General features: G+C 45.2%; 1 protein-coding gene across 18 annotated transcripts in view; it reads left to right on the top strand.

Moving 5' to 3' along the window:
- The window catches only part of rims2a (regulating synaptic membrane exocytosis 2a), a 702,781-nt gene that overhangs the window by 406,096 nt on the left and 274,492 nt on the right, over positions 1-22,193 (top strand). For 5 of the 18 annotated variants that reach the window (XM_078216665.1, XM_078216674.1, XM_078216672.1 and 2 more), the window contains one exon: positions 22,019-22,051. The exons of 12 other annotated variants lie outside the window; for them this stretch is intronic. In XM_078216665.1, coding sequence (XP_078072791.1) covers positions 22,019-22,051 — 33 coding nt within the window. Of the gene's footprint in view, positions 1-22,009; positions 22,052-22,193 lie in introns of all 18 variants that reach the window. One more of the 18 variants, XM_078216670.1, reaches the window with a different exon arrangement.

Raw genomic sequence — 22,193 nt, 5'->3', positions numbered from 1 at the left:
TCCACTGCTCTGATGTGAATTTTCCAACAAGTAGCTGCTCCCAGCCCACTTTAGCTAGATCCTATCTTTTCCTATTAAAATCGGCCTTCCCCCAATTGAGAACTTTTCTTTTCCATAACTACCTTAAATCTTATCAAGTTACAGCCACTATCACAAAATTCTCCCCAACTAACACTTCTACCACCTGCCCAGCTTCATTCCCTAAAATTAGGTCCAGGATCACTCCCTCCCTTGTAGGACTTTATACATGCTGGTTCAAAAAGCTCTCCTGGATACACTTTAAGAATTCCGCCCTCTCTTATCATTTTACACTTTCCTATCCCAATTAATAGTGGGGATGTTGAAATCGCTAACTATTATTACTCTATTGTTTTTATACTTCTCTGAGATTTGCCTGCATATCTGCTCTTCTATCTCTCCTGACTATTTGGGAGCCTATAGTACACACCCAGCAGTGTTCACGTCCCCTATGTCCACTCTATCCAGACCTTTCAGAATTCTGTAAGTTTCAATGAGGTGCCCCCTCGTCCTAAATTCCATCGAGCACAGACCTAGAATCCTCAGATGCTCCTCGTACATCAAGCTTTTCATTCCTGGGATCATTCTCGGGAACCTCCTCTGGACCCTCTCCAAGGCCAGCACATCTTATTAAGCTTCTTAACAACCCAGTTGTCTGCAATTTTTCCTTGCCTACTGCATTTTTCGGGCATTGGACACAAAAAGGTTTGGGAGTCTTTTATGCCAGTTATAACAAGGTGCCACAACAGTGTTAGAAACGGCCTGCATTGTGACCATGGTTGAATGTACCAGCAGATTCTGCTGGGGAAGGTGGCTGTATTTTGAATGACTTTTTGAAACATATGTTTTGCACCTATGAATAATAAGGACAGATTCTCAGAGCTGGAAGACTTTGCAATTTGAGCTGCAGCATTACCCCCTGGCCACATGACATCCCAGCATACAGTGCAGATTCTCAGAACCCATAACTTGTGTATTCACACCAAGGTGTGATTCATATTTCACTGTGAATATAGCTGAAGCAAAAATTAATCACTATATTATCTTTTATAGTAACTCAAAGTCACAAGAGCTGACTATATTGTGGCTTCTGAAAATAGATATGGGAAACTGGCCCTGATAATTGCAAAGTTGGAAGGGAGCCAGGGGAAAGGGTTTGTGGTTGGGAAACAATCTTCCTTTGCACCTATAATTGGCCTCCTCCCCACCAAATGGCCAAACAATTGATTGGAAACACAGAGACAGCAGGGATGGGAGTGAGCAGGCCCTTCAGTTTCTGTTCCATTTCCTTCACCCTGCTGAGAAATGTAAAACTCAGTCTAACATTTCAGATTGATGACCCTTCATCAAAACTGGAAAATGTTGGAGATGTAACAAGTTTCAAACAAGTACAGAGGCAGGGAAAGGGGACATTTTGCACTGTGCTTGATCTTTTCCTTATTCAGTGTCCTCTCACATGACCAGATAAAAGTCAAGAGTACAAAATCTGCCTCCTACCACTCCTTCTCACTAAACCAAGGGTACTGTGTCAATTGTATCATACCAACCAGTGCTCCACTTGAAAACTAAATTGTGATTTTCACTTCTATTATTTACCTTCTAATGCAAGTTAACACTAGACTTTGATCCCCTATTTTAAATTCATAAATCCATCTAGTCCCTAGTTGTTGAGAGGACAACCAGTTGTCAGCATAAACAGATCAATTAATGATTTGAGAAGAGACTCTGGCCTCTATTTCTTCAGTAGTCATGATGTGAAGATGTTGGCGTTGGACTGGAGTAAACACAGTAAGAAGTCTCACAACACCAGGTTAAAGTCCAACAGGTTTATTTGGTAGCAAAAGCCACTAGCTTTTAGAGCGCTGCCCCTTCGTCAGGTGAGTGGGAGTTTTATTCACAAACAGGGCATATAAAGACACAAACTCAATTTACAGAATAATGGTTGGAATGCGAGGCCAACTCGATTCCAACCATGAAACATGCCAGTGAGCCTGGCTTCTGAATGCTCAGGCGCCCTTTTGCAAGGGCTCCCCCCCCCGCCCAAAACATTGGCAACATGTTCCCCCACCCCCTTCCATGCACTGGGATTTGAATGGGCTATTTAATTGCTACTTTAGATATGCTAATTGGACTCGTGCATCCAGTTCACACCATTAGGAAGGAGATGGGAAACTTGCAAACAGTTTGGCACCAGGCTTGAAATGGATTTTTAGACTACTCTCCGGGACCGGCACAATAAACTAATGGCGCAGCAAGGTCGGAGAATCACCCACCCTTTCTATTTGTTCCAAAGTTCTAAGGGGGATTTTAACTCCTTGTGGGTTTCTGGTTGGGAAACTATGCTCGCAAGTCGATTTCCGGCCTGGTAGCTGCAGCAGCAGCAGACCATGGTGATCTTATACTGGACATCAGCTGAAATGTCCCCAGTTCACAGGAACAGGTGTAGAAGGTGCAGAATAGATGTCTGCAATCTGAGGTTGTGTGTGTTGGATAACCACTCACCAGCTTCCAGGAAGTGGTGGGGAGAGGACTTTGAAAAGGTTGTGGGAGGATAGCAGAGGAACAGTTGGGGGGGGGTGGGGGGGAGATTAGGGAACACAATTTGATTTTGGCGTTTGAGTTTAGCTGAAGTATCTCTTGTTTTCAGACCAAATAAAAATCTGCAGGATAGTCACAGATGCTTCCCCTCTTGAGGCCCAATTATCTGTAAAGTTGTGTCAGTTGCCTATTGATGTAATAGCACCCTGATTTCCATACATTTATGAAGCTGTAGGTTTTTATCATAGAGGGTTGGGATCTGAGCCGGTAAGTAACCACTCACCAGTTTTCTAATGAGCAGTTAGAATTTAGAATTGACATACCACCCTTTTATGAAGTTTTGTAGTATTGTCCAGTTCATTGCACTTGTTTATCTGTGACATTAATGAGCAATAGCCAGTTTAGCACAGCCAGACTGCTGTGTGCTCTATTTCACGGAGACGTGGCTCATTCCTGCTTCACCGGACTATGCCCTACAACCAGAGGGCTTCTCAATCCATCGAATGGACTGTACTGCGGCCTCAGGCAAGGCTAGAGGAGGTGGGTCTGTTTCCTAATTAACACCTCCTGATGCCTAGACGTAGCAACACTGGCGAGTTCCTGCTCTCCGGACCTAGAATACCTGCGCTAAAATGCCGCCCCTACTACTTTCTGCGGGAGTTCACTTCCGTTATGCTGACGGCAGTTTACATCCCAACCCATGTGGGCGTGAAGATCACGCTGGACGAAATATACACCACTACAAATAACCTTGAGATGAAAAATCCCGAGGCCTTGTTCATCACAGCCAAGGACTTCAATCAGGCCAAGCTCAAGAGCGTACTACCAAGTTACTACCAACACATTTCCTGTTCCACCAGAGGCCCAAATATCCTAGAACACTGCTACACAAATATCAAACATGCCTACCCCACTCTATCGCCCACCCACACTTTGGCAAATCAGACCACAAAGCTGTGCTCCTACTCCTCGCTTACAAGGAAAAACTGAAGTGGGAGGATCCGTCAAAGAAAGTCATGCATTGTTGGTCTGAGGAATCGGATGATCTCCTACAGACCTGCTGAGAGTCAATGAACTGGTCAGTATTTAAAAACTCTGTGACAGTCTTGAATAAGTATGCCACTATGAACTGGTGCGGCAACAATAATCTCTCCCTCAATGTCAACAAAACGAAGGAGATTGTCATTGACTTCAGGAAGCACAAAGGAGAACATGCCCGCTGTCTACATCAATGGGGACGAAGTAGAAAGGGTCAAGAGCTTCAAGTTTTTAGGTGTCCAGATCACCAACAACCTGTCCTGGTCCCCCGATGCTGACACCAACGCCTCTACTTTCTCAGGAGACTAAGGAAATTTGGCATGTCAGCTACGACTCTCACCACCTTTTACAAATGCACCATAGAAAGCATTCTTTCTGGTTGTATCACAGGTTGGTGTGGCTCCTGCTCTGCCCAAGACCGCAAGGAACTACAAAAGGTTGTGAATGTAGCCCAATCCATCACGCAAACCAGCCTCCCATCCATTGACTCTGTCTACACTTCCCACTGCTTCGGCAAAGCAGCCAGCATAACTAAGGACCCCACGCACCCCGGATATTCCTTCAGGAAAAAGATACAAAAGTCTGAGGTCACGTACTAACCGATTCAAGCTTCTTCCCTGCTGCTGTGAGACTTTTGAATGGACTTACCTTGCATTAAGTTGATCTTTCTCGACACCCTAGCTATGACTGTAACACTACATTCTGCACTCTCTCGTTTCCTTCTCTATGAACGGTATGTTTTATCTGTATAGCGCGCAAGGAACAATACTTTTCACTGTATGTTAATACATGTGACAATAATAAATCAAATCAAATCACTACAGTAACTGACTTCTTGGTAAGTGTGCAGAAGACTGTGCTAAAGAACCAAACCCGCGTGTTTCCCAACCAGAAACCATGGATGACCAAGGATATCCACTGCTTGCTGAAGTCTAGGTCTGAGGTGTTCATGTCATGCGACCCTGACCTCTACAAGAAAGCCAGATATGATCTAAGGAGATCCATCAAAGATGCCAAAAGACAGTACCGGACCAAGCTAGAATCCCAGGCTAGCCACACGGACTCCCGCTGACTATGGCAAATTCTGCAAGACGAAACAGGCTACAAAATGAAGGCATGTAAAATCACCAGCACCAATGCACCCCTCCCTGATGTGTTCAATGCATTCTAACCCCGTTTTGAGCAAGACGTCAGCGGGAGCACGCCCTTCACCTTGGAAGCTTCGGATGAATCTGTATCTGAGGTCACCAGAGCAGCCTTCTCGAAGGTCAACCCGTGGAAAGTGATTGGCCCAGATGGGTACCCGGACGAGCACTCAGATCCTGTGCGAATCGGCTGGCGGGGATATTTGCAGACATCTTCAACCTCTCTTTATAATAATCGGAAGTCCCTATCTGCTCCAAGAAGACCATCATCCCAGTACCAAAGAAAAGCCAAGCAGTGTGCCTTAATGACTATCGTCTGATGGCTCTGACATCCATCATTATGAAGCGCTTCGAAAGGTTAGTCACGGCACGAATCAATACCAGCCTCCCGGACTGCCTGAATTCACTATAGTTTGCCTATTTCCGCAAGAGCTCCACAGCAGATGCCATCTCCCTGGCCCTGCATTCAACTCTGGAACACCTAGATAAAAACGACATCTATGTCAGACTTCTATTTATTGACTATAGCTCAGCCTTCAACGCCATTATTCCCCTGAAATTCATCTCCAAACTCTGTGGCCTGGGCCTCGGCTCCTCAAACTGCGACTGGATCCCGAACTTCCTAACTCACAGACCACAATCAGTAAGAATGGGCAACAACACCTCCTCCACGATCATCCTCAACGATGGACACAAGGCTGTGTTCTCAGCCTCCTACTATGCTCCTTATGCATCTATGACTGTGTGGCCAAATTCCCCTCTAACTCGATTTTCAAGTTTGCTGATGACACTACCGTAGTGGGTCGGACCTCAAACAATGATGAGACAAAGTACAGGAATGAGATAGAGAATTTAGAACTAGTGCGGCGACAATAATCTCTCCCTCAATGTCAACAAAACGAAGGAGACTGTCATCGACTTCAGAAAACATAGTGGCGAACATCTATATCAACGGGGACAAAGTAGAAATGATTGAAACCTTCAAGTTTTTAGGTATCCAGATCACCAACAACTTGTCCTGGTCCCCCCATGCCGACACTATAGTTAAGAAAGCCCACCAACGCCTCTACTTTCTCTGAAGACTAAGGAAATTTGGCCTGTCAGCTACAACTCTCACCAACGTTTACAGATGCACCATAGAAAGCATTCTTTCTGGTTGTATCACAGCTTCGTATGGCTCCTGCTCTGCCCAAGACTGCAAGGAACTCTGAAAGGTTGTGAATGTAGCTCAATCCATCATGCAAACCAGCCTCCCATCCATTGACTCTGTCTACACTTCCCGCTGCCTCAGGGAACAGCCAGCATAATTAAGAACCCCACACACCCCGGACATACTCTTTAACACCTTCTTCCGTTGGGAAAAAGATACAAAAGCCTGAGGTCACGTACCAACCGACTCAATAACAGCTTCTTCCCTGCTGCCATCAGACTTTTGAATGGACCTGCCTCACATCAAGTTGATCTTTCTCGACACCCTAGCTATGACTGTAACACGACATTCTGCACTGTCTCATTTCCTTCTCTATGAACGGTATGCTTTGTCTGCGTAGCATACAAGAAATAATACTTTTCAGTGTATACTAATACATGTGACAATAATAAATCAAATCAAATTTAACTTGTACTCACAGTGCTAAAATTAAAATACTATCCAAGTTCCACTACTCCCCAATAACACTTATATAATAACCCAATAATGTTCATCTTATGATGACAGATTGGACAGGTTGGATCTACACTCATTGGAGTTTCGCAGAATGTGATGATCTTACTGAAACATTAGGGCTGGAATTCTCCCCCAAAAGATTCTAAGTATTGAATTTGTGTGAAAACTGGAGTAATTCACACTGGTTTTTTTCAGTGGGAGTTCAGAGAAGAATCTCCCACACTATGTGCAATGCAGAGGCCATCAATGTGTATATCATTTAATTTCAGGGAGCAGTGCCTTTTCCCACTGGAGAGGCTGAAATCAGCGCACTGAGAGGGATACTGCACATATATCGATCGATCAATGCCGGGATAGGCACATGCACAGTAGCCTCCCAATTGCTGGCCAGCTCAATCACTGACCAGTCCCGTGACCCCCGCATTGCTGGCCCTCTGCCCCCCCCCCCCCCCCAGCCCAATCACTGGTCTCCTGACCATTCCCGGCCCCACCACCAATTCCCCTCCCCCCGAGAGCAACCCCCCCGCAGTCCCGACCCATCCCTACCCCACAGTACGGATCCCCCCAGCAGGCTGACCGCCCCTCCCCAGTTGACCCACCTCCCCCGAGCCGCCCTGATTGATTGCTGGCGCTCCTGCTTCCCCCACCGATCCCGCTACAGAGTGGCAGCGGGAAACCCCCCCCCCATCCCCCCACCCCGTCATCCACCAATCGTCCCCGGGGCCTCACCTCCATTAGGCCCCACTCCATCACCCCCCCATATGCCCTGCTGCCTTGTCACTGCTCAATGCCTGGTGGGCAGTGCCATGGTGCCCCCTAGGCTTTGGCACTTTGCCCTTCGGCAGTGCCAGGGAGTACAGGATGGCACTGCCAGGGTGCCAATGCCCCAGGGGCACCCCCCCCCCCCCCCCCACCGCCTAACCTTCTGCAGGGCCTCGATTGCCCCTCACTTCACTCCAGTGGGGTCAGGCCGCTAGCTCCCCATTAGTGGGGAGCTCCTGTAATCCCCGCTGAAGTGAAATACACTGGCGGGGTGGGGGATGCTAGCGGGTCCGGCAACTTCAGTCCCGGACCCACTAATTGTTTTTAAAAGATATTTAAACAAGTATTAAAATTACTTCCGTGTCTCCCCGTGAATTTCCAGTGTGGAGCAGATGCTGTTGGAAATCCGGCGCTGGGAGACGCTATCGCCGGATTGCCCATCATGGGATTCCCCGGGCCTGCCATGGGATTCTATTGGCCCACTGCCCTAATTTTTTAGCCATGATGTGGAGATGCCGGCGTTGGACTGGGGTGAACACAGTAAGAAGTCTCACAACACCAGGTTAAAGTCCAACAGGTTTATTTGGTAGCAAATACCATAAGCTTTCGGAGCGCTGCCCCTTCGTCAGATGGAGTGGAAATGTGCTCTCAGTGCACAGAGATACAGAAATCAAGTTACAGAATACTAATTAGAATGCGAATCCCTACAACCAGCCAGCTCTTAAAGGCACAGACAATGTGGGTGGAGGGAGCATTAAACACAGGTTAAAGAGATGTGTATTGTCTCCAGACAGAACAACTAATGAGATTCTGCAAGTCCAGGGGGCAAGCTGTGGGGGTTACTGATAACGTGACATAAATCCAACATCCCAGTTTAGGCCGTCCTCATGTGTGTGGAACTTGGCTATCAGTTTCTGCTCAGCGACTCTGCGCTGTCGTGTGTCGTGAAGGCCGCGTTGGAGAACGCTTACCTGAAGATCCACGGCTGAATGCCTGTGACTGCTGAAGTGCTCCCCCACAGGAAGAGAACAGTCTTGCCTGGTGATTGTCGAGTGGTGTTCATTCATCCGTTGTCGTAGCGTCTGCATGGTTTCCCCAATGTACCTTGCCTCGGGACATCCTTTCCTGCAGCGTATCAGGTAGACAATGTTGGCCGAGTTGCAAGAGTAGGTACCGTGTACCTGGTAGATGGTGTTCTCACGTGAGATGATGGCATCCGTGTCGATGATCCGGCACGTCTTGCAGAGGTTGCTGTGGCAGGGTTGTGTGGTGTCGTGGTCACTGTTCTCCTGAAGGCTGGGTAGTTTGCTGCGGACAATGGTCTGTTTGAGGTTGCGTGGTTGTTTGAAGGCAAGAAGTGGGGGTGTGGGGATGGCCTTGGCGAGAAGTTCGTCTTCATCAATGACATGTTGAAGGCTCCGGAGGAGATGCCGTAGCTTCTCCGCTCCGGGAAGTACTGGACAACGAAGGGTACTCTGTCCACCGTGTCCCGTGTTTGTCTTCTGAGGAGGTCGGTGCGGTTTTTCGCTGTGGCGCGTCGGAACTGTTGATCGATGAGTTGAGCGCCATATCCTGTTCTTATGAGGGCATCTTTCAACATTTGGAAGTGTCTGTTGCGATCCTCCTCATCTGTGCAGATCCTGTGTATTCGGAGGGCTTGTCCGTAGGGGATGGCTTCTTTAATGTGTTTAGGGTGGAAGCTGGAGAAGTGGAGCATCATGAGGTTATCCGTGGGCTTGCGGTACAGTGAGGTGCTGAGGTGACCGTCCTTAATGGGGATGCGTGTGTCCAAGAATGCAACCGATTCCGAAGAGTAGTCCATGGTGAGTCTGATGGTGGGATGGAACTTGTTGATGTCATCATATAGTAGTTTCAGTGATTGCTCACCATGACTCCAAAGGAAGAAAATATCATCGATGTATCTAGTGTATAGCATCGGTTGAAGGTCCTGTGCGGTGAAGAAGTCTTGTTCGAACCTGTGCATGAAGATGTTGGCATATTGAGGTGCGAATTTGGTCCCCATGGCTGTTCCGTGTGTCTGGATGAAGAACTGGTTGTTGAAGGTGAAGACATTGTGGTCCAGGATGAAGCGGATGAGTTGTAAAATTGCATCTGGATACTGGCAGTTGACGGCATTGAGTACTGAGGCCGTTGCAGCAATGCCATCATCATGGGGGATGCTGGTGTAGAGTGCCGAGACAGTCATTGTGACGAGGAGTGCTCCTGGTTCAACTGCTTCATGTGCGCTGAGTTTCTGTAGGAAGTCCGTAGTGTCGCGACAAAAGCTGGGGGTTCTTTGTACAATGGGTTTCAAGATGCCCTCGACATCGCCGGAGAGGTTCTCGCACAGGGTTCCATTGCCTGAAACGATGGGACGGCCGGGTGTGTTTGCCTTGTGTATCTTTGGGAGACAGTAGAGATCTCCAACGCGTGGAGTACGTGGGATGAGAGCACGGAGCGTGTTTTGAAGGTCTGGATCAAAGGTTTTGATCAGAGTGTTGAGTTGACGGGTGTGTTCTTTGGTCAGATCTGTGGGTAACTGTAGTGTTCCTCGCTGTTCAGTTGTTGGTACAATTCTTTGCAGTAATCCGTTCTGTTCAGTATGACGATGGCCCCTCCTTTGTCTGCTGGTTTGATGACAATGTTGCGGTTGGTCTTGAGAGCGTGGATGGCGTTGCGTTGTGCTTGGGTGATGTTCGGTGCTGTCTTGTGAGTGCGGCTGATGAATTTGGTGTTGACGCATCTCCTGATGGCTTGGGCACACATGTCAAGTCGAGGGCAGCGGCCTTCCGGAGGAGTCCAATTCGACTCTTTCCTCTTCGGTTGTACTGCGGATCTCTCTGTCTGCTGTTCCAGTTCATTGGCTGTCTCATTGTGTTCACTGTTGGCCTCTTGGGGTTTGTGGAAGAACTCCCGCAGCCTCATTCGCCTGATGAATTCCTCTGTGTCCGCTGCGAGACTGATGGGGTCTATTTTGATAGTGGGGCAAAAGTTGAGCCCTCGGCTGAGAACTTCGATTTCATCTGGCTGAAGTGTGTAGTCCGATAAGTTGACAATGGACTTTCCTGCAGTGGTACTGTTTTCTACTGTGGTACCGGGGGAGGCTTGGTTGCTGCTGGTGGTAATGCCGAGTTTCTCAAGTTTCCTGTTCTTGGTGTGCATGTAGATGGTGTAGTTCCTTTGTCTCGTCTGCTTGGCAGAGTTTCGCAGCTGGTCTGCGTCCTGAGCAAATATGGATTCGATCTTGGTTTCCAGGCTGCGGCGTTTGCTGTAGAGCTGGTGTATGAGGTGTTTGAGGAGGGTGAGAGAGGTGCGACGGCAAAGTCTCTCAGCGTAGTCTGTGTTATAGGTTGACCTGAGTGGGTTCGTGATCCGTAGTCCTTTCTGTATCTTGTCTGCTTTCTTGCATGTTTGTAGAAACTTGATGTCTGTGTCGATATGCACGATCTTCTTGGAGATCCTGTCCACTTGGAGCCGGCAGTTTGCGGTGTCGATGGTAGCCATGATGTGGAGATGCCGGCGTTGGACTGGGGTGAACACAGTAAGAAGTCTCACAACACCAGGTTAAAGTCCAACAGGTTTATTTGGTAGCAAATACCATAAGCTTTCGGAACGCTGCTCCTTCGTCAGATGGAGTGGAAATGTGCTCTCAGTGCACAGAGATACAGAAATCAAGTTACAGAATACTAATTAGAATGCGAATCCCTACAGCCAGCCAGGTCTTAAAGGCACAGACAATGTGGGTGGAGGGAGCATTAAACACAGGTTAAAGAGATGTGTATTGTCTCCAGACAGAACAACTAATGAGATTCTGCAAGTCCAGGGGGCAAGCTGTGGGGGTTACTGATAACGTGACATAAATCCAACATCCCGGTTTAGGCTGTCCTCATGTGTGCGGAACTTGGCTATCAGTTTCTGCTCAGCGACTCTGCGCTGTCATGTGTCGTGAAGGCCGCCTTGGAGAACGCTTACCTGAAGATCCAAGGCTGAATGCCCGTGACTGCTGAAGTGCTCCCCCACAGGAAGAGAACAGTCTTGCCTGGTGATTGTCGAGCGGTGTTCATTCATCTGTAGCGTCTGCATGGTTTCCCCAATGTACCATGCCTCGGGACATCCTTTCCTGCAGCGTATCAGGTAGACAATGTTGGCCGAGTTGCAAGAGTAGGTACCGTGTACCTGGTAGATGGTGTTCTCACGTGAGATGATGGCATCCGTGTTGATGATCCGGCACATCTTGCAGAGGTTGCTGTGGCAGTGTTGTGTGGTGTTCTCCTTGTTCTCCTGAAGGCTGGGTAGTTTGCTGCGGACAATGGTCTGTTTGAGGTTGCGTGGTTGTTTGAAGGCAAGAAATGGGGGTGTGGGGATGGCCTTGGCGAGAAGTTCATCTTTAACCTGTGTTTAATGCTCCCTTCACCCACATTGTCTGTGCCTTTAAGACCTGGCTGGTTGTAGGGATTCGCATTCTAATTAGTATTCTGTAACTTGATTTCTGTGTCTCTGTGCACTGAGAGCACATTTCCACTCCATCTGACGAAGGAGCAGCGCTCCGAAAGCTTATGGTATTTGCTACCAAATAAACCTGTTGGACTTTAACCTGGTGTTGTGAGACTTCTTACTAATTTTTTAGCGCAGCAGGATGAGAGAATTGCCCCCAAGGTCTTGAGGGGATTTGATAGGATAGATCCCGGGAGGATGTTACCACGTGTGGGAGAGACTAGAGCCAAGGGACACAGTTTAAGAATAAAAGGTCTCCGTTTAAGATGGAGTTGGGGAGAATTTTCTTCTCTCAGAGGGTCGTTAGTCTGTGAAATTCTCTTCCCTACAAAGCAGTGGAGGCTGTGACATAGATGGGCGGCACGGTAGCACAGTGGTTAGCATTGCTGCTTCACAGCTCCAGGGTCCCAGGTTCGATTCCCGGCTCGGGTCACTGTCTGTGTGGAGTTTGCACATTCTCCTCGTGTCTGCGTGGGTTTCCTCCGGGTGCTCCGGTTTCCTCCCACAGTCCAAAGATGTGCGGGTTAGGTTGATTGGCCAGGTTAAAAATTGCCCCTTAGAGTCCTGAGATGCGTAGGTTAGCGGGATTAGTGGGTAAATATGTTGGGGTAGGGCCTGGGTGGGATTGTGGTCGGTGCAGACTCGATGGGCCGAATGGCCTCCTTCTGCACTGTAGGATTTCTATGATTTCTATGATAGACTTTATTCAAGGCAGAGTTAGACAGATTTTTGGTGGATCAGGGAGTCTTGGGTTATCAGGGACCAATAGCAAAGTGGAGTTGAGAGCACACCCACATCATCCATGATCTTATTGAATCCCAGAGCAGGCTCAAAGGACTGATTAGCCCAATCCTCCTCCTAATGTACCTATGGCAGACGGGGAATCATCCGAATGCTCTTATTAAAAAAGGTGACCTATATGAAAGATGGAAGATTAGCAGTTAATACAAATCCTTTGGACAGAACTTTCTGTTGAATTTGACTAAGTCCAACTCAGGTGGGAAAAGCAGTGTGTTAGCCCACCGGCTCCACTGCCGACTTTTCCTACCACATTTTTTGACACTTGGTCAAAAGAAATCCTGGAGATAGGTTCCACGATGTCATACTGGCGAGGCAGGCTCATCCCTTTTTAAATGGTGCCCTGATTTAAACAAAATAAAAATAAGAAAAACGGTCTGACCCATGGACGTGAGATCCCCCAACCCACCCACCCTATGCACATGGCTTCCCTGCTCCCAGGGAATCCTTCCCAGGGACATGGAGAAGCATCCCTCATGCCCACATCCCCTCCCCAGGGAATTACCTCCTGACGGAGACATGGAACGCCCCCCCCCCCCCACACACACTGATGTACCTCCTCTCTGTGGGAATTCCCCCCCCCCCCCCCCACGACAGATTTTCCTACTGGAAGCCCCCCTCCCCAGCACTGCCCCCTGGCAGTGCTTGGATGCTGCCCCATAGAATGGGGCAGTGCCAGGGCATTTCCCAGGCATGACACTCACCACTCTTCCCCCCCCCCCACTCCCGCCCCACCCATCCCAGGGGCTGTGCTTAACTGTGTGCCCCCGGAGGATTCCCCTCGCCAAGTGGGGAGGGGGAAGAATCCTAACGTTGGGGGAGGATTTTAGTGCAGGATAGCCTACTAATGATATTAAAATGTATGGTAATGGCGTTCGCGACCGTTCATGGTGGAATCCCATTATGACATTGGCAGTGGGGAGCAGGGACAATGGGAATGAAAGCCATTTGGGGGCATCCGTTTGATTTGCTTCCACTGCTGCCATTCCTGCCTGTTGAAAACAGGGGCAGAATATTTCCCACCTTTCTCACTTAAGCTATTTTAGCAAATTATTCAGCAGCTGACGATTATGCCAGTTGGAAATGAAGCATGAACTTTTGCACACACAACTCACTGCACTTCATGTCAGTGGAGCCCTAGAGTTTTGTTAAATAAATACACAAATAAATTATAATGAACTTAGGTCACAAAGATTTAGGATAGATGGGCCATTGACTTCACTCAGGGATTGGACTGATGATTTATCACCCCATCCGAATGTATAAAACTGCAATTATTCTTGAATCAGAGGGTGGGATTTTAGTACCCGCAAAGAGATAGGTTGGGATCAGTTTAGAGATTTAAATTTTAAAATCACATCCCTGACCCCAAATCATTCTGGCTTTAACAAAAGTGGGAGAAGGATGAACAGCCAATCACTTTGTGGTGAATGTTACTTTAAGGACCAATCTACAAAATAAGGGTCACATGACCTGTGGAACCAATCGGGGAGCAAGATGTGGGATTATCCTGGTAAACGCGGGCTTCTGCACTCAGTCATCTTGAGAGCTGATTGAAAACACAAGGCTCCATATAATTTTACCTGTAAATAAACGAGTTGCCTTTGCCCTAAATTGTTGAACAAGCATCTTTACATTTGGCGACAAAGATGAAAAAATCCTCAGACTGAGAGTATCCAATTTATATTGAAGATGAGAAAAGAAAAGTGGTTGGGGTGTGGAATGGACTGCCTGCAGTGATAGTGGAGTCAGACACTTTAGGAACATTTAAGCGGTTATTGGATAGGCACATGGAGCGCACCAGGATGATAGGGAGTGGGATAGCTTGATCTTGGTTTCAGATAAAGCTCGGCACAACATCGTGGACCGAAGGGCCTGTTCTGTGCTGTACTGTTCTATGTTCTAAAAGAGTATTTACCAAGATGCCCCCTCTTTGGACGGACAGATCCATTTGACTTCTCTGCAGGGGACTGGACACAATGGCCGGTATTTTATGACCTCGCTCGGGCGTGGCTCGTAAAATCCCACCCAAGGCCAACGGAGAATTCCCTTCTGCGAGTAGCACCCGCCTTGATTTTGGGGCGGGCGTGGCGGTACAATTTCAGCCAAAATGTAAAGTGCCTTGGGTATTACTTCCATGTGAACAAAATAGGGGAGGAGGCAAAGCACAAGGCAATTCTCCTGAGTACATGTGGAACCCAAACTTATCTCATTCACAGTCCCAAGCGTGCCTGACTCCAAATCATTCAGTGAGCTCATGGAATTGGTGAAATCACCTTTCCAACCTGAACCGTCAGTCATAGTCCAGAGATTCAAATTTAATTCAAGGGGGAGAGCCCCAGGTGAAGCGATCGTGACTTCTATCACTAAATTGAAATATTTCAATCAGGGCCATCTCGAGAGCTGATTGCAGCCACAAGGCTACAAGCCTCTGTGTAGTTTTAGCCTATAAATAAAAGAGTTATGTTTTCCCTAAACTGGTGAAAGAACATCTTTACACACTTGCAGGAGCATGTTGACAAGTTAAATATTTTGATTAGGCTGGTGGCCTCTGTTTTAACCTGCTTTGCAAGGTTAGACTTACCCAGCAGGTTTTCTCAGGCCTTGTTGAAACCGGGCAGCTGAGGGAATCAAGGGCAGTGTTAGGGAGGAGATAAGTGCCCTCACAACACAGGAATGCTTCCCCCTTCCACCCGGTTTGCGTATTGTCCAACACCCCGCTCTGGAGTCTTCCCTCTCAACTGGAAACCAAGCCTATCAATCAGGCCGACTTCCAAGCAGGGAACCTGCAAAATAAAACACAAACTCTGGAGTTAAAACTCCATCATGGGTTTCCCATGTGCAGAAACCCCGATTTATGAAAGACTAGCCCCACTTTCATAACCTGCACCTCTTGATATCCAGGTCACGATCTCTGTATCTAGAAGTATGTGTGGTCTTTAATATGGTACGTGCTCTGTGTTAAAGCATGATAAAACTGACATGGGGGATATATCAGAAAACTGTAGGCTGGCCAGTATGACTTCAGTGATGAATAAATTATTGGAAACAATTCTGAGAGACAAGATAAACTGTCACTGATTTATCAGGGATAGTCAGCATGATTTCGTCATGTCTTACTAATTCAATCAAATTTTTTTCAGTAAGTAACAAGGAGGATTGGTTAGGATAGTGCAGTGGATATTGTCTGTATGGATTTCAGAAAGACTTTTGATAAGATTCCACATGGCAGACTGGTCAGAAAAGTGAAATCTCATGGGATAGAGAGGAAGGTGGCAGGTTGGATCCAAAATTGACTCAGTGACAGGAAACAAGGGTAATGATCAATGGATATTTTTGCCAATGGAAAAGTTTCCAGGGGTGTTCCATAGGCCTCATTGTTGTGACCCTTACTGTTTGTTGTTTATATTAATGATTTAGATTTAAATTGGGTGGCATGATTGGGAAATTTTCAGATTACACAAAAATTGGCACTTGTCAACGCCAGAATGATATCAATGAGTAGACAGAGATGTGGCAAATGGAATTCAATCTGGAAAAGTGTGAGGTAATGCAAACAATGGGAGGGTGCCAAAGCCAAGTGAATACTCAATAAATGGGATGATATCTCAAGGGGTTGATGAAGTGAAAGACCTTGGGGTATATTGCCACAGGTCCTTGAAGGTAGCAAGATGGGTGGACAAGGTGGTCAAGAAAGCTTTCTTTTATTGAGCAAGGTGTTGAATACAATAGAGAGATGTAATGGTTGAACTGTATACAATGCTGGTTAGGCCACAGCTGGAGTGTTTTGTATATTTCTGGTCACCACATTAGAGGAAGGACATAATTGCTCTGGAGGGAGTGCAGAGGAGATTTACAAGAATGTTGCCAAGCCTTGATAATTGCTACTATGTGGAAAGATTGGATAGGCTAGGGTTGTTTTCCTTAGAACCAAAGAGGCTAAGGGGTGACCTAACTGAGGTGTACAAAATTATAAGGGGCCTAGACAGAGTAGATAGGAAAGACTTATTTCCCCTGACTGAGGGCTCAGTTACCAACGTGCATGGACTTGTGATGATTGTTACCAGATACCCACCACCCAGAGGGTGATGGGCATCTGGAATTCACTGCTTAAGTTGGTGATTGAGACTGAAATGCTAACTCATTTAAAAGGTATCTGGATCTGGATCTGAAGTGCCGTAACCTGTAAGGCTCTGCACCAGGTGCTGGAAAATGGGATTAAAATGAGCAGCTAGTTTCTTTGTTCATTTTTTGGCCGACACAGATATAATGGGCTGAATGACCTCTTTCAAGCACCATAACCTTTCTATGGTTCTGTGGACCTGACAGCATGTATAAATTACTTGTAAAAGATATTGTAGAAAATTTGGACAAATTTTTTTTTAAATGAGCATCTACCAAAAAGGGCAAAATATGAATTACATTTTTTCTAGCAGGGTAAATACTGATGCCATCTTACATTACCCTACTGCCAACAGACTACAATTCCAGCTCAATTTATACAAAGTACCGAGCACCAACTGAAGAATAGGTTTTATAAAAGACTAGTTATCAACCATTCTGTTTCAAAGATTTTCTTCATAGTTGTACCAAAGTTTAAAACTAATGTTGATCTGAATAGAGTAACTGATTTCCTGAGACACCTGTATCTTTACAATGCCATTTTTAATTTTATTGCTTTTGGATACATTATTTGTATCTTCTACATATTGTTCACAACTATTATTTATTCTTCTATTTATATAGTGCTATTCATGGCCACCAGATGTTTCAAAGTGCTTTACAGCCAATTAAATACTACTTTGAACAATAATAATTGTTGAAGTGTAGGAAACACAGTAGCTAATTTGGATACAACAAACTCCCACAAACAGCAATGTGATGATGACCAGATAACCTGTTATGCCTTTTATAATTCATAGCAAATCCCCTATCATTTAGACTTAGAAATGTTATTTTTGCTGTGTTTCCATTTGATTTGCATTAGAAGTTACCTGGGAAGATCAGCAGAGAAAAATGAATGGTACAGTAGCTGATGACAGTACAGAACAGAGGCAGCTTTCTGAGCCAGGTTTGTCAGGCTGTGAAAACCATGGAAAGCATGAGACTCTTTATGAGTAGCAGTGGATTTTAGGCTTCATGCTTTTTAGTGAGTGTGCGTGTGTGTGTGCCTGTGATGTGTTCCTCTCCCCACATAGTGTATTATTTACATTTACCGTATAGGTAGAACTCAATCAATAATTTAGCTTCCTTTTAGAAACTCTAGCTCATAATTTTCAGGTTTACAAATAAAGTTTATATATGATATGACGATGGGAGGAGAGTTGACCTATTGAAGTAGGAAACAAAACTAATTTTTCAGAAGCAAATTCACTAATACATTACAAAATATGATGATGCTTTTTACGCGATGGCATTGCATTGGTAACATCCCATTATTATTTGAAAAGACCAATTTAAACCGTATGTCTAAATTCTACTTCATATTCAATGTAAAGTAGAACAGCAAATTTCAGTGGTAACTGCTTGTAACATTAAAAAAATTACTTCCAAAGGAGGATCGTTTCAAGAGCCTTTTCAGTGGAAGTATTTTTACACTCTGTGCAGTACGAACACATTTGCTTGATATGTATTTCTGTGCATTGTTTTTACCGTGTGCTTGTTTATTCTAGCATGGTAGGACTGCAATTATGTTTTTGTTGCATATCTGTTGTGGTTAATGCAGTTAAATATTCCCAAAAGGGCTGATGTTGCTAAAACACAGGAAAACTTCAGTTATCTGGACAAATTGAGGTTGTAAGAGTATCTGTAAGTTTCAAATATACAGCATTGATAGAATGGCAAGCTAGTGAATAAAAATGCTATTAAAATAATGATTTAGTATGTAGTTCGCCTTTATACTGAGACCAGTGGGTGGCACAGTGGGTTGGCTTTTCAGCTCTGAGGAACTGAATTCAAACCCAGCTTTGTGAAGTGAGACAGATTATTAGGCCAAAATAAAAGTAAATGCATGTTGCAAAAACATGTGCTGTATGAGACCAAGGTTGTTTTATACTGGCACTGTGCTTCTAAATGGAATGTGTGCTCTATTCATCCTTATGAACAAAATAATTTAAAAATATATTTAGTAAGTGTCATGATGTAACAAATAAACAAACTGCAATACAAGAGTCCAGTTTTTTATATACTGCACAGTACACTACCAGATAACTGAGGGTCTACTGTAAAAAAATTGTAAATGATTACTTGGTTATATCAGTACAGTATTTATTCTGTGAAATAAACCTTAACCTCCTCAGTGCCAGTAAGTAATGACAGTTTTAAATAATCACTAGTGTTTGTCACAAGATACCTAATTAAATATATTTAATATGATATCGATATAGTTGTGCCAAATGTATTTTTAAAAACGTTGGAGAAAACAGTAATTTTATTCATAGAAACATTTAATAAATGTCTCTCAACTCTCAAATGTTGCAGAGAGAGTTATGCATATTTGGAAAACCATTCTGTCTGTTTCAGAATTCTTTTCAGTTCTATGAAATTGGTTTAATCTATGAAGAGGTAAAAGATAATCCAACATAATTAGGATTCAGTATTTTAGTAGGTCAATTAAAAGGCAGAAAGAATCATTACCTCACTTGCTCAGGCATGGTAACAAGTAATTTCTGTACTTATATGATTGCACATTGCAACTCAAGACTAAATTGGTGAAGTATATCAAACAGGCAAGAATTTTGTGTTTCTGTCTTATCTGAAATATGCATGTGTGTCCAAGTGAAGATGGGAAGAGGATATCTGGATCACAACATAAACTGAAATGGTATTGTGCGGACATGTGGTCCTGTCTGCAATAATGTGACAAACCTCGGAAGTGCTCTGTTCACTTTCAGCGCTTCAGACTGTGCCAAATCATCCTAAATTTAATAGATCTAATTTATTTCCTTTTTTGTTAGGTTTCCTTTCCTATTTATTTTTACGATTTAATTTTGTTAAAGCCTAGTTGCTTTTCATTGAAATCTGTCGAACTGCAACATTATTGTAAGTTGTCTACAATAAATAAATACTAAAAGCAAATTTGCAATTACCAATGCAATTTTGAAGAAAATAACATATAAACTGTGGAAAGATAGGTACCTAATTGTGGGTCAGACTTTGCTGAATGCCGTTTAACCTGTGTTCAGATGATAATTACACTAAGTTATAACGATATTGTAATGTTTTAAGAAATCAAAGATAATCAACGTGCTAATGAAAATTTTGTTCCTAGGTATCATCTTGTAAAGGGAACATTTTTATCCCTCAATTTTAATAGATCTATTAGACTGGCACCCTTATGGTAAAAGTGTTGCATAATAAGAAGCCGGAACTATCACCTTGTGGATTCGGATGGTTTTTTTGGTGATAGGGAATGGATATAAACAGCAACTCTTTTGAGTTTTTTTTCTGATTAAAGTTTCAGCTGTTATTGACTAGTTTTTTTTTTTCTCGACACTACTTTTCAGCACTTCCATCAGTTCTTTGAAGTTATAACCTAATAGCCACTCTAGTAACCTTTTTAAATCAGTTCTTGGATCACAATGGAGCTCCACAAAACTTGGATCAAAATTCCATTCTTAATAAAAGTGCAGCGAAGTGGGCTGATTACTGGTGGGAATCTTATCAGAATTTGGCAAAGTGTTGGTTCAAGTGAGACGGCGGGATTTCTCACGAATTTTGAGCCTCATTCGCAATTTCTAACATGATTCACGCTGTGCTCGTGGCAGCCTCCCTCTGAATCACTCGCCCCGGGTCAACTTAATCTATGCAATCAGTGGGGAGCTTCATGCAAACGCCTCCCCAGCACTTGTTCCAGATCCATTCTTGGGGATGGCTGCCAGGCAGCCAGCACCACATTTCCCAGAGAGAGCCCTGACCAAATTCCTGGATGGTATGCGGCAGAACAGGATGTCCTCTATCCACGGTCACGCAGATGTCCTTCCAGCAAAGTGACCACTCCTGCCTAGGAGGTAATGGCAGCCTCTGAATGCAAGCTCATTGCAGAAGAGGATAGGGCAGCAGTGTCGCAAGAAGATGAATGATCATCTTCACACGGCCAGAGTAAGTCTGCCCTCTCCAGTCTCCCGCGGACACCCTCACACATCCCTCACATTCTGAGTTGATTTCTTACTCAACCACATTGCGGGTTGGAAACATCTATCAAGAGGCCATTCCCCCCCCCCCCCCCCCCCCCCCACCACCACCCCCCCCAAAATCCCCATGTTCCCCCTCTCCCATGTTGGAGGGTCTTCAAACCTCATGCTGCAGGAACTAAGACCCCCATTGTCTCTAGGAGACAGCCCTCAGACCAAAGCACAACATGAGAGCTCAGAGTGGAAAGCAGTACCAACCTTCTGCATTCCTCTCACTTCAAACTCACACAAAGGACACAGAATGGAAAAACAGCCAAGCAGGGAGGACACGGGGGGGGGGGTGGGGGGGGGGAATATCTGCAAGCCAATCACCAGGCCCCTTTAAGGCAGAGGAAATCCTGAGATGAGTGGAAGGTGAGAGCTGCAGAGTGACTAAGCCCCCCCAGCCCTGGTCCCGAGTTACACTTTGTCTGCTTCCCCTGTGTCCCCTCCAGTGCTCCCAGAGACTGGCGCACCATGTAGGGCAATGTCATCCTGAATGCTCACCGCTGAAAACCCCCTCGGAGGTAAGGGCGCCAGGTTCACACTTTTATAGAACTATTGTAAATGACGGCCGCGGGACGTCACTCTGACGCTCTGTGAATATTTCACGAGGGTGAAAATCCGGTGTAAGTGCCTGATAATGAGATGCAAATGTATTCAAATCAGCTTCTTGACTTTCCTCAGTGTGATCTGCACTACTCCGCTGACGAAGAGGTTTGAAAATTGTACCACTCGATTATGTCAGCGTGAATTGTACTTTTCAGCTCGCAGCATTTTGATAGCACTCTGGAAAACACATGCACAGAGAGTGTGGCGTCAAAATCCCCCCCACTCAGTTTGATGCAGTGTCCAATACATGTCAAGCTTAAACATGGAACCTATGTTCTTCTTAAATTGATTCCCCTTTAATAACAATGTAAACAAAGTCTAACTGAATCCTGGACTCGAATTTACAAGTTTTGTGAAGCTTCTTTTCCTTGACCCAGTGAGCATATTTAACCACCTAACAAGTGGAAAGTCATGTCACACTCATGAGGTAATGGTATGAAGGATTAATTTTGGGTATTGACTGTTTTACTTCCCCCATTTCAGCATCATTTCTGATTCATTTTAGAAGGCATGATGCTGTCTCTTCAGCATCCATGCAAAGGTCTCTTACTAACGCTGTTTCTTTGCTTGTGAGTCAAACCATCTTTTACTCCTTTGGCCTTCCTGTCCTTGCAGCATAACAGGTGTAGCAAGCACCTATTTCTGAAAGTTGACTATCTGATGCATCTCACCTCTAATCTGGTTAACTCCATTTCCATCTGTCTCAGTTTCATCATCTGAAAGCATCCACTTACGTTCATCTTCTTTGTCTATGTCTTGCCATTTTGTGATCACAGAAGAACTGGAATCACCCAAAAGGAGAAACTCAGGTCTGTCTCTTCTATTCCTTATTTCCTAACTAATGTCTGCTGTGTTCATCTAAGTGGAATCTATACTTACATACGTGCTATGTGTGTGTTTTTGTTTGCCTGTGCTTCCCTTTAGTCTTTCAAACACAAGGGCCGGAATTTT

This window comes from Mustelus asterias, chromosome 7 (assembly GCF_964213995.1).
Source record: "Mustelus asterias chromosome 7, sMusAst1.hap1.1, whole genome shotgun sequence".
Classification (NCBI taxonomy): Eukaryota; Metazoa; Chordata; class Chondrichthyes; order Carcharhiniformes; family Triakidae; genus Mustelus; species Mustelus asterias.
This window is presented reverse-complemented; position numbering and strand designations above follow the sequence as displayed.